Here is a 13,995-nt window from a genome sequence, read left to right on the forward strand (position 1 = left end):
TTTTTAGCGCAACGCAATCGTCCAAGAATCCCTACAAAAGAATGGCCCTGAATGACTATAACCTACACCTTTCATGAATCACTTACCTCAAAAAAATCTTTGTTACTCGAACTACTGCAATACAATGAGCGCCAATACTGCTATCTAAATAAAAGATTCTAACTACTGGAGGCACTAACTACTGATAGGCATAGTCAGCAAATCAAAGATATTGATAGAGAACAAACAACGTATTTACCTTAATAGTGTCTCTGATGGACACACGCACAGATCATCCGCTCTCAAAACTCCGCCATCTCACTCCTCACATCCACCACTGCTGGCGGCTCACCTCCAACTGCGCAACGCTATTCGCTGTTCACATCCAACTGCCCAACACTACAGTAGTGAATACTGCAACAATGCTAACCAGCCACAGACTGCACATAGCACAGTCAGTGATTTTCATACAGAGCGCTACGTGGCGTTACCAATATAAAAACCTAAACAGCCTACTTACAGTTTGTATCAGCAAATGCCTTCTTCCGCAGGTTTGTTCCATCGCATCATTTGCCAAAGCGGGGCCCTAACGGAAGGTGTTATGAACACTAACTGCAGAGAGAGAGCATTCCGACTGGCCAGGTTCCTGGGTTTCACCGGGAACACCACGGAGGAACTGGTCGCCTTCATGAGGGAGCAGCCGGCAAGAAAACTCGTCGAACATGCGTCCGAGGCAGCTACTAAGGAGGTGACGACCCACACACACTCAAGGCACACGCACACACACACACACACACACACACACATACACACACACAACACACACACACACACGCACAGAGAGAGAGAGAGAGTGAGAGAGAGAGAGAGAGAGAGAGGGAGAGAGAGAGAGAGAGAGAGAGAAAGAGAGAAACAAAGAAAACATATAGAAAGATATTACAGAAGTCTTACAAGTGCTGATTACAACTATTTTCTTTTATTTGAGAAAAGGAGAGGACGGAATTCGCGCCTTTCGGAGCATCGATTGAGCCTCCTGGTGTACCAGACAGTGTGCTGACCCAAGATCCTTTCGAAGTACTAAGGAGTGGAAAATTTAAGCCTGTGCCATTGCTCCTAGGTATCACCTCTCGTGAAGGACTCATTTTTATGCAAGGTTTGTACTCCCTTCAAGACAGTAATTATTATACACTAAGTTTACACAAAAGAGTTCTACTCTCTGATATTCGTATCATTAATAAGAGACAGGAATTAATGCTTCTACTCACAGGTTAAAATGCTTTGCCTTGTAAATAACACGATGAAAATACTGCTTATAAATTTAAGTAGATGTAGTATATTATCAACCAGATTTTCATGAGAGAGTTAAATGACAGTTTAGTGTGGATATACGTTAGAGTGCCTGGTCTGAATGTCGCTATTGTGAAGACAGTTGTCGAAAATTGATCTATGTTAACTGACACCGTTTTCTTTCAGATTAAGAATTTAACTGCTGTGACATGTAATGTATTGTGTGTCTTTGAATGGGTTAATGAGTAATACAAGAATAAAGCCTACAGATTTTTCTAAAATTCCTACTGATTCCAAAACGCTATTGAATAAACTATTTGTGCCCTCATCGACCTTTGAGGGACACAGCGTAATGTGAATGCACTACAACGTCCCGCCTCTCTACAGTGGCTACGGAATGACACTTGGAAAAACACTCTTGAATTCTTTGAAACATCTTTACAGGAATCCTTGGCACCGTAATGAATTTTTTGTTGTTGATATTCCTATGTGGGCTAAACCCGCCAGGGTAGCCGAGAGTGCTAACGCGCTGCTTCCTGTACTCGGGTAGGTGCGCCGGCCCCGGATCGAATCCCCCCAGCGGACAAGGGCCGATGTGCTGGCCAGCCTGGATGTCGTTTCTAGCCGGTTTTCCACATTACGCTAGGTGAATGCCGGGCTGGTCCCCATATTCCGCCTCATTTAAACGGCTCGCAGACATCTGAATACTTTCGCACTATTCCATGGATTACATTCGATGCAGACAGTTGGGGTACACTAATTCCGTCCCGGGGGGTGTGTGGTGGCTGCAGGAAAAGCATCTGGCCACCCCTTCAACATTAACATGCCAAATCCAATTAACGTGGCTGTCCCTGTGTAATTTCAGAACAATGCTCAAGCGATAGATAGAATTCCTATGTTGGCTAAATATTTCATTCTGACTGGGACAGTTTGCATTCATTGCTGGATCACAACGAGTGTCATTAATCAGTTTATAGTGCACGAGAAACAATTAATATTATTTTGCAGTCATCACACAGAGATAAAACTTCCCTTTAGCAGCGATAACAGCATTTTATTTTCACCAATGAAAACGAAAACTGTGAATTTTTACACTGGCTGTATTTTCTATTTAGAATCTTTTTAGAATCTTATTATTCCGTTTCCACTGTGTCCACCCCTGGTAGCTGAGTGGTCAGTGAGACGGAGTGTCATGCCTAACGGCCCGGGTTCGGTTCACGGCTGTGTCGGAGATTTTCTACGCTCAGGTACTGAGTGTTGTGTTATGCTTATCTTCATCATTTCATCCTCATTGAAACGCAAGTCGCCGAAGTGGTGTCCACTCGGAAGACTTGCACAAGGCAAACGGTCTACCCGAAGTGAAGCCCTAGCCACACGGTTGTTTGTGTGTTTCCACTGAAACATAAAACGAATAAAACTTTCGTTAATAGCTCCAGCAAGGTATGTCCATCACGACGATCTGTTTGGTGGCAACTGCACGTTAACTGTCCGGTCATATCACTCTGGCTGTCAGCCTTCAATACTAAACCTGAAACTATGAGGAATAAAAGCACTACCAGACCCTTAAATCCGAAAAAAGCACACAACCTAGTTCATAAACTATTACCAAAGGCCAGAAGCACAACTGTGCTGCAGTTTGTACTCCTTTGTTTTAAAAGATCTTCATGGGAAATTCAGATATTGAAAGGGGCCTTAAGTTAGTAGGTTACTACAAGTACATTGTAATTCAAAAACGAAATCATGGCTCCACCACTTGTAACACTGTGCTTCGTTCGAGCTCCTGATTGGTGTAGCAACGTTTCTTTTTCACAGCACTCTCCAGAGACAAAGCAGCATGGCGAGAACTCAACCTGAGTTTTCAGAAAGCCCTACCTACCAGCATTCCCATCAAGAAGGAGGAGCGTGTCACTGTTGCTCGAGATATCAAGCGGTTTTATTTTGATAACCAGCCGATAGAGGAATCTACAGTTGATTTGTACGCTGACGTAAGTTGGTTTCTTTATGCATCACCGTATGTAAAAAAAATCATTATGGTACGGAATACGTAAAAAACGAAGTATTTGGAAAATATCTCCTCGATGACTACCAGAAAACCATAGATAAAATCATAAATTAAAATTTCACAGCGACAGTTTCAAAACTGTTGTTGTTGTTGTGGTCGTCAGTCCTGAGACTGGTTTGATGCAGCTCTCCATGCTACTCTATCCCGTGCTAGTTTCTTCATCTCAAAGTACCTACTGCAGCCTACATCCTTCTGAATCTGCTTAGTGTATTCATCTCTTGGTCTCCCTCTACGATTTTTACCCTCCACGCTGCCCTCCAGTACCAAATTGGAGATCCCTTGATGCCTCAGAACATATCCTACCAACCGATCCCTTCTTCTAGTCAAGTTGTGCCACAAACTCCTCCCCAATTCTGTTCAATACCTCCTCATTAGTTATGTGATCTACCCATCTAATCTTCAGCATTCTTATGTAGCACCACATATCGAAAGCTTCTATTCTCTTCTTGTCTAAACTATTTATCGTCCATGCTTCACTTCCATACATGGCTACACCCCATACAAATACTTTCAGAAACGACTTCCTGACACTTAAATCTATACTCGATGTTAACAAATTTCTCTTCTTCAGAAACACTTTTCTTGCCATTGCCAGTCTACATTTTATATCCTCTCTACTTCGATCATCATCAGTTATTTTGCTTCCCAAATAGCAAAACTCCTGTACTACTTTAAGTGTCTCATTTCCTAATTTAATTCCCTCAGCATCACCCGACTGACCTCGACTACATTCCATTATCCTCGTTTTGCTTTTGTTGATGTTCATCTTATACCCTCCTTTCAAGATACTGTCCATTCCGTTCAACTGCGCTTCCAAGTCCTTTGCTGTCTCTGACAGAATTACAATGTCATCGGCGAACCTCAAAGTTTTTATTTCTTCTCCATGGATTTTAATACCTACTCCAAACTTTTCTTTTGTTTCCTTTACTGCGTGCTCAATATACAGATTGAATAGCATTGGGGAGAGGCTACAACCCTGTCTCACTCCCTTCCCAACCGCTGCTTCCCTTTCATGCCCCTCGACTCTTATAACTGCCATCTGGTTTCTGTACAAATTGAAAATAGCCTTTCGCTCCCTGCATTTTACCCCTGCCACCTTCAGAATTTGAAAGAGAGTATTCCAGTCAACATTATCAAACACTTTCTCTAAGTCTACAAATGCTAGAAATGTAGGTTTGCCTTTCCTTAATCTAGCTTCTAAGATACGTCGTTGGGTCAGTATTGCCCCACGTGTTCCAACATTTCTACAGAATCCAAACTGATCTTCCCCGAGGCCAGCTTCTACCAGTTTTTACATTCGTCTCTAAAGAATTCGTGTTAGTATTTTGCAGCTGTGACTTAATAAACTGATAGTTCGGTAATTTTCACATCTGTCAACACCTGCTTTCTTTGGGATTGGAATTACTACATTCTTCTTGAAGTCTGCGGGAATTTCACCAGATGGTAGAGTTTTGTTAGGCCTGGCTCCCCCAAGGCTGTCAGTAGTTCTAATGGTATGTTGTCTACTCCCGGGGCCTTGTTTCGACTTAGGTCTTTCAGTGCTCTGTCAAACTCTTCACGCAGTATCATATCTCCCATTTCATCTTCATCTACCTCCTCTTCCATTTCCATAATATTGTCTTCAAGAACATCGCCCCTGTATAGACCCTCTATATACTCCTTCCACCTTTCTGCTTTCCCTTCTTTGTTTAGAACTGGGTTTCCATCTGAGCTCTTGATATTCATGCAAGTGGTTCTCTTTTCTCCAAAGTTCTCTTTAATTCTCCTGTAGGCGGTATCTATCTTACCCCTCTTGAGATAAGCCTCTACATCCTTACATTTGTCCTCTAGCCATCCCTGCTTAGCCATTTTGCACTTCCTGTCCATCTAATTTTTGAGACGTTTGTATTCCTTTTTGCCTGCTTCACTTACTGCATTTTTGTATTTTCTCCTTTCATCAAGTAAATTCAGTATCTCTTCTGTTACCCAAGTATTTCTACTAGCCCTCGTATTTTTACCTACTTGATCCTCTGCTGCCTTCACTATTTCATTCCTCAAAGCTACCCATTCTTCTTCTGCCGTATTTCTTTCTCCCATTCCTGTCAATTGTTCCCTTATGCTCTCCCTGAAACTCTGTACAACCTCTGGTTCTTTCAGTTTATCCAGGTCCCATCTCCTTAAATTCCCACCTTTTAGCAGTTTCTTCAGTTTTAATCTACAGTTCATAACCAATAGATTGTGGTCAGAGTCCACATCTGCCCCTGGAAATGTCTTACAATTTAAAATCCGGTTCCTAAATCTATGTCTTACCATTATATAATCTATCTGAAACCTTTTAGAATCTCCAGGGTTCTTCCATGTATACAACCTTCTTTCAAACTGTCAGAAAAAAATAAGGTTTTAAAGAGCTCTTGACAGTCGTTCAGTTTAATATATACTTTCTCTTTCTGGTGACAACTGTATAGCTCTACTTATTATCTACATCTACATCTTCATGGATACTCTGCAAATCACATTTAAGTGCCTGGCAGCCTTCACAATTCTCTATTATTCCAATCTCGTATAGCGCGTGGAAAGAATGAACACCTATATCTTTCCGTACGACCTCTCATTTCCCTTATTTTATCGTGGTGATTGTTCTTCCCTAAGTAGGTGTCAACAAAATATTTTCGCGTTCGGAGGAGAAAGGTGGTGACTGGAATTTCGTGAGAAGATTACGTCACAACGAAAAACGTCTTTCTTTTAATTATGTCCAGCAAAATTACTCCACAAACTGTTGCGCTAGACAATGCTTATTTCTTCCACAATGACGATATAAATTTAAGTGTCACTATTACAATAATATGATGCTACACAGTGTTTTATGTAAATTACATTATTATCACTTACGCTAAAAGCATCAATTTTATAGCTGCTCCCCTACTAGTCTTACAGTACATAGAACGTAACGGGCTTTATAAGAGTGAATATTTCTACAGCTGACTGAAGACGGTGCCCTAAACAACAATACATCAGCTTTTCCATTATTCGCAGACTAATAATTACAGGAATTACAAGTCGTATGTTTTTAGGTTTGGTAGTTCCTCCAAGCACATGTCGTAAGAGCAAGCCATTAATGCCTAGTTTCCCCTGGGGCAGCTGGTTAGATGCTGAAGTGCGAACGCATTACGACCCTACAGAAAACGTTAGGTCGTAAAGTTTGTGGCTTGCTTGTGGGAAGAGTTTTCGACGCAGAAAAAACGACTACCACACTGATGTGCGTACCTATTAAAGCACCACACACAAAAATATCTGCACTCACATCTGTTGCACCCTTTTTAAACTACCTTCCATCGTATGTCGGTAAAGCTTGTAAACAATACGTAAACGTAAGGAAATGTAAAAATCACAGTGACACACTTCACACAGTCATGCACAGGAGAGAATTCAGGTTCCACAGTAACAGCAGCAGCTGGAAGGGAGGCAATATGAAAAAAAAGGAATTTTCAACGATCCTGCATGTACATCTGAAAAGAACGTGGACAGCAAATCACATATTTCAGATTCCTAAGATCAGCTGCTTTTCGTCTCTATAAGTGGGTAGTTTATTTAGGATGCCGTTCATTAAAACCAAATAGATTACTATTCTACATCTACATCTACATTTATACTCCGCAAGCCACCCAACGGTGTGTGGCGGAGGGCACTTTACGTGCCACTGTCATTATCTCCCTTTCCTGTTCCAGTCGCGTATGGTTCGCGGGAAGAACGACTGTCTGAAAGCCTCCGTGCGCGCTCTAATCTCTCTAATTTTACATTCGTGATCTCCTCGGGAGGTATAAGTAGGGGGAAGCAATATATTCGATACCTCATCCAGAAACGCACCCTCTCGAAACCTGGCGAGCAAGCTACACCGCGATGCAGAGCGCCTCTCTTACAGAGTCTGCCACTTGAGTTTGTTAAACATCTCCGTAACGCTATCACGGTTACCAAACAACCCTGTGACGAAACGCGCCGCTCTTCTTTGGATCTTCTCTATCTCCTCCGTCAACCCGATCTGGTACGGATCCCACACTGATGAGCAATACTCAAGTATAGGTCGAACGAGTGTTTTGTATGCCACCTCCTTTGTTGATGGACTACATTTTCTAAGGACTCTCCCAATGAATCTCAACCTGGTACCCGCCTTACCAACAATTAATTTTATATGATCATTCCACTTCAAATCGTTCCGCACGCATACTCCCAGATATTTTACAGAAGTAACTGCTACCAGTGTTTGTTCCGCTATCATATAATCATACAATAAAGGATCCTTCTTTCTATGTATTCGCAATACATTACATTTGTCTATATTAAGGGTGGGTAAATGTGGGTAAATGTGTAGTTATGGTTAAGGTGTTCATTGTAGATAAGCAGTAACAATATGGAGTTCCATGCTCAGGGTTCCTGTGGGTAGTTGTTTAAATAAGTTAGCGTAATGTTTTGGTAAAACATGTGTTTAACTCTCGTTAATAAGTCTATAAAATGAAATCACAACTGCAACGCCTCTAAACGTAACTCTTACAAGAAAACTATGAGCCGTTTTCACTACTTGCAACTTAATCCGACTATAGCACAAAATTATGCACCAACAACGACATTAGACCACTTTCTTAGTGACATTGATGCTGGGAATTAAGAAGAAATTAATAAAACAAATTTTAACCTTTTTCGCTTGACAAGTATTTTCAGCTTGCAGATGAATTGTTGAGCAGGCAGTACTGATGATAGCGTGTATGTAATGCCTTTTTATAGCAAAGTCTTAAATGCTTACATTAAAAAGTTCTAAAACTACCTAAATTGAACACAACCTTAAAACTATATCCGTTTTTTGTTATGTTTTCACTAAACAGTGATTTCTATCTTTAAGGGTAATGTGTATTCCCATGTTTGTTTGAACTGTAGAGTTGGGTTTCCTTTCTCCATACATAACCCAAGCGTCTCATTTTAGCGCATCTGTTGCTCTTTACTCTCGGAAAATAACTCCTTATAACTTCAGCAGAATATAGTTTAAGATTTATAAGATAGAGATATTCATGAACTCTAACACTTTATTTCTTCATCCATTAACTAGACACCCTATTAATTGTTCTTTGGCTGCAGCAAAGCTAACTGACGTGAATGCCGAAGTATAAACTGATGGCTGAACATCTAAGAGATGCATCAAATCTACATCCTGCATCACACTTGTCCATTTCTCTATTACTGCTGCGGTATGGCGTCCTTATGTGGTGGGATTGACAGAAGACATTGAAAAAGTTCAAAGAATGGTAACTCGTTCTGTATTATTGTGAAATAGAGGATAGAGTGCGACGCAAATGATACGCGAATTTGGGCCGCAACCATTGAAACAAAGACGTTATTAAAACTTCCTTGCAGATTATAACTGTGTGCCGGACCGAGAGTCGAACTCGGGACCTTTGCCTTTCGCGGGCAAGTGCTCCTTTCTTCCAGGAGTGCTAGTTCTGCAAGACTCGCAGGAGAGCTTCTGTGAAGTTTGGAAGGTAGGAGACGAGGTACTGGCAGAATTAAAGCTGTGAGGACGGGGCGTGAGTCGTGCTTGGGTAGCTCAGTCGGTAGAGCACTTGCCCGCGAAAGGCAAAGGTCCTGAGTTCGAGTCTCGGTCCGGCACACAGTTTTAATCCGCCAGGAAGTTTCATATCAGCGCACACTCCGCTGTAGAGTGAAAATTTCATTCTAAAGACGTTATCAGTTTCGGTGAGAGATCTTCACAAAATCTAAATCACCAATTTCCTCTTCCGAATACCACAATATTCTTTCGACTCCCATTTGCACAGGGAAGAATGGCCATCTTTAAAATGTGAGGGAAATCTATGCTTGCTCGGTTATATTCGGGTGTTCATTTTTTCCACATGCTGTTCGAAATTACAACGATCTAGAAATAATCTAAAAGTTGATCTGGCCTATGCCAAGCACTTAAGTATGAATTGGAGAGTAATCATATAGACATAAATATTGTGTTAAATGTTCCTTAAACCATACCCATAGATTCGAATGTAACACACTACTCTTACTATAATTCAGTTTCAGTCAGTGTGAGGAACACTGTGTCAGAAACTACTGAGAAAAACGTCGTGGCCACATTTTTGTCAACAGCTCCGTGCAGATCTGCTGATCACATATCCCTCGGTGACAGCTGCCAGGATTCTCTCTTCCATGTCTGCAGCTCAGCCCGTCTACTTGTATCACTTCGACGTCGTCTCGAAACTTAACGTTTTCAAGAAACAATATGGTGGAGAACAGTTTTCTGGTAAGTGGCGATCGTTTCTTTCTTCTTACTTGTTAATCTACTGTAACAACGAAAGAAGTACGTAACAGTCCACTACCTCTTGTAACGTAGAGGTTGTTTTAGGTTCGTAACATACACTGCCTGACCAAGGACAGGTGAAGAAACTTAAAGACACGGTCGGATGTCAGTACAACTTCGTACACGTGTATGCCATCGGTGGGTGGGTAAATAATTAGCTTTTAGAAATGGATTAAAAATAGTCTCAACTCTAATAAAACATTTATTTACAGTGATCGCCGGTTTCGGTCAGAATGTAACCATCTTCACATCACTTATATCACAATGGTAGGTGTTGACAGCGAACGAAGCAGGTGTTATGATTTCATGAACGTCGCGACGTTCATGCAGTTATAACACCTGCTCCGTTCACCGCCACCGGCTACCATTATGATATAAATGGTCTGAAGATGGTCACATACTGACCGAAGCACGTAATCAACGTAATTAAATATTTCATTGCAGTCGAGAGCGTATTTAATCTATTTTAAAGCGCGTTTAGCCAGACCTCTCTTTGTCCAACAGACTTTTTCTCAAAAATTACTAAATGAGTAGGTTTACAATTCCATCTGACAGGTAGAACGGGTACCAGTGTGCAATATAGTGTTGTTTGTTTTTAGTTTAGTTACCACGACTAGTAGCGTATAGAAATGGTGCGAACAGCGTTGCATGAGAGATCAATGTGTATTGTGTACAAAGTGCGTAGTAATACTTTCATACGTGTACTTGCCGCCGGAGGACAAGTAATAGACTCACCATAGCATCGCGTGTCATCTGGAGAAATTGGTCAGAGATTAGCAGCAGCTAGAGTCACGAGTTACTGTCCCATGTTCAACCTGCTTTCAACAGCAATACAGTAAAGACTGCTTCACGAGTGTGCCATGATCGGGAAACATGGAGTACTGATGAATGACGTCGTTTTGGGTTCAGTGATTAATCACAGGTCTGCACATCTCTGAATGACCATCGTCGGAGTGTATACGGGGGAGGTCCTGCTAATATTCCAATTATGGAGAGCCGTAGCGGTGTTACTTCTTGCATCATGGTATCGAGAGCCATCGGGTGTGACTTCAGGTGACGACTGGTTGTGAGTGAATCTGGCGGCACTATGGTATGTCGCTGCAATCCTGCTTCCCCATGTGTTATCTCTCATGCTGCCCTTTTACCATAGGACAATATCCGGTCACACGTGGCATGTGTCTATAAACCGTCTGCATGATGTTAAGGTGCTTCCGTGGATAGTACGATCCTCACATGGGACGTCTGTGGGACCATCATATACATCAGCACCGTCCCAATGCCAGTATCAAGGATGAGTAGCCAACCGAGACACAAGCAGCAACTGGGAAGTTACTGCTTTTGTGACATTTTACGAGTTCCTAACCAGTAGCGAACTATATACGTAGTTTCCTGTGTGTGCTTTGATAGTTTAGTTTTTGATTTTGTGGGCGATAACTTTATATTTAATAGACACAGTCCCCGCGTTTACGTTTGTGTCGGAAAGTAAACCGAAAGTAAACCGATTATTACAAGTACCTAGGGATGAGTGAATTATTTAGTTTCAGGTGAGTGCGTTGGTAGTTTAGTTTTTGAATCTCTGCGTGTTAATCTAATTTATTAGCCACAGTCCTTGCGTTTTCGTCAGTGTCTGCACTAGAGTTCAATAGCGCGTGTCGATAGTCCTTTGTTTGTGTGTATAGTGTAATTTTCCACGGTCTTCAGAATGGACTGGGACTGCGATTGTTGTGTGCGGATGTTAGCCGACTTGGTGACACTTTACTCTCAGCTCCAGGATGTGACGGCTTCGGTTACATGACGCTGCAGTGGATGGGAATCACTGTTGTAGGCCGATCGTGGGGATCCAAAGGACATCCAGCACGACACAAGAGTTCGCCAACCGGTCCGCACCGGTGGCCAACTGCTTCCACTGGGTTTGACCTCTTACCCATCATGGTCAAAAGGGAGATCGCCTCGGGGTGTGGCAGGCGGCGAAAGACTTCCGACAATGCCGAACGTAAGGCCTCCCTGATACGACTGACAAAAACGTTACTGGTGCTGTCTGTGGCTGACACTTACCCTCAGACAGATGCAGTCACTTGTCCTCTTTCAGAGGAAACCCACTTAGCCTGCAAGATCTGGGCAATCACAGAGGATGAGACTATTGATAGTTGGGAGCTCCACTGTTAGGCACGTCATGGGGCCCATTAGGAACATGTCTGCGAAGGAGTGGAAGAAAGCTAATGCACATTCCATGTGCATACTAGATGGAGTCATTCCAGACGGTGAACAGGTCCTTCTGGATGTCATAAGAGCACAGGTTGCAGCCAACAAAAAAAAGTGGTGGCTACGTCGGTATCAATGATATTTGTCGCTTTGAATCGGAAGAGACTCCCTCTGGCTTCGAGTGGCTAACAGAACAAGGAAAGGTTGCCAGTCTTGCTCGCGAGATGAAACCAGAGCTCACCTTTTACAGCAGTGTCGACAGGACCGATTGCGGAACTATGGTTCAAAGTCAAGTGGGGGGGGGGATTCTAAATCAGAGGCTCAGACGATTCTGCGACCATGTAGGCTGCAGATTCTTCGACTTGCGGCCTAAGATGGTGGGGCTTAGGATTCCGCTAAGGAGGTCAGAGGTCCGTTGCACACAGGTGGTGGCTACATGGGTAGCAGGGATTGTGTGAAGTTAGAGGGTCTCGGGGAAACACAAAAAAAGATGTAGGTCTGATGACGGAAGATGGTAGATCTAGGAACCATCGCTATAACAATTGTAAACTGTCGTAGGGCTTTTGGGAAATTACTAGAGCTTCAAGCCGTAATAGAAATCACCGATGCTCAAATCGTCATAAGTACTGAAAGCTGGCTAAAGCCGGAGATACGTTCAGCCGAAATTTCTGCGAAGGACCCAACGGTGTTCAGAAAGTATAGGCTAAATAGGCTAAACACAGTTGCCGGTGGCGTGTTTATTGCTGTCAGAAGTAGTTTATCTCGTAGCGAAATTGAAGTAAATAGTTACTGTGAGTTAGTATGGACAGAGTTTATTCTTGGTAACTGGAATAAAATGATGATTGGATCCTTCTACTGACCTCCCAACTCATGTGGTATAATTAATGAAAGATTAAAATAAAACATGAGTCCAATTTCAAACACGTACACAACTCATACAATTATAGTTATTGGTGACTTCAATTTACCCTCCGTGTGTTGCTGAAAATACACGTTTACCTCCGGAGGTACGCATTAAACGTTATCTCTAATTGTGCTAAACGCATCCTCTGGAAATTATTTAGAGCAGTTAATTCATGATGCTACTGCAACAGTAAATGTTTGTGAAAACAGCCTTTTAGCTACAAATAATCTTGAGCTAATAACGAGCATCAAAAGGGATACAGGGATCAGTAAACACAAAGTTGTCGTAGTGAGACTGAATAATGTAACTCCCAAATCGTCTAAAAATAAGCAAAAGATACACCTACTCTAAAAATCAGATAAAAATTCACTTGACAGCATCCTGAGAGCCAGTCTCCTCTCCTTCTAAATTGACAATGTAAGTGTAGGCCAGACGTGGTTTGAAGGTTTGAATTCAAAGAAATAGAATCGACAGCATTTGAAAGACATATAGCAAACAGATTAACGAACTACGTTCCCCCTTGGTACACCAAACGACTCAGAACACTGTTGCAGAAGCAATGGGAAAAGCAAGACGAATTTAAACGAACGTAGAATACCCAAGATTGCGCGGACTTCAATGCCAGCTAATTGCAATAGTTTCCACAACGAAACTTTGTCTCGAAATCTGGTAGAAAATCCAAAGAGATTCAGATCGTATGTGAAGTATGCTAGCGCAAAGACAATCGATGCCTTAGTAGTAGCTATAGAAATACTGTCGATGACAGTGCTGCTAAAGTAGAGTTACTTAACAAAGCCTTCCGAAATTACTTCACCAAAGAAGACGAAGTAAATAATCCAGAATTCAGATCAAGAACAGCTGCCAATGTGAATAACTTACAGGTCGGTATCCTCGGAGTAGTGAAGTAACTTAAATCACTTAATAAAAACAAGTCTTCCATTTCAGACTGTATACCAGTTGCGTTACTTTCAGAGTACGGTGACGCAATAGGTCTACTGAAACAAAACAACCGCTTGCTCGACGAAAGATCCGTATACAAAGGCTGTAAAGCTGCACGGCCGCACGAGAAAGATGAAAGGAGTAATATGGAGCAGTATTTTGAAACTTATATTGTGTTCAAACATTATGAATTACCTCGAAGAGTGTGGTCTATTGACACATGGTCAACTTGGATTTAGAAAACATCGTTCTTGTGAAACACAACTAGCTCTTCACTAACACGAAGTGTTGAAT

At 42.1% G+C, this 13,995-nt stretch overlaps 1 protein-coding gene across 1 annotated transcript in view; it reads left to right on the top strand.

Moving 5' to 3' along the window:
• Window positions 1-13,995, top strand: part of LOC126157224 (esterase B1-like) — a 142,298-nt gene that overhangs the window by 113,613 nt on the left and 14,690 nt on the right. Inside the window, exons 6-9 of the mRNA XM_049916361.1 lie at window positions 531-727; window positions 970-1,132; window positions 3,079-3,251; window positions 9,446-9,599. Coding sequence (XP_049772318.1) covers window positions 531-727; window positions 970-1,132; window positions 3,079-3,251; window positions 9,446-9,599 — 687 coding nt within the window. The remainder of the gene's footprint in view (window positions 1-530; window positions 728-969; window positions 1,133-3,078; window positions 3,252-9,445; window positions 9,600-13,995) is intronic.

The sequence above is a fragment of the Schistocerca cancellata genome, chromosome 2 (genome assembly GCF_023864275.1).
Source record: "Schistocerca cancellata isolate TAMUIC-IGC-003103 chromosome 2, iqSchCanc2.1, whole genome shotgun sequence".
Taxonomy (NCBI): domain Eukaryota; kingdom Metazoa; phylum Arthropoda; class Insecta; order Orthoptera; family Acrididae; genus Schistocerca; species Schistocerca cancellata.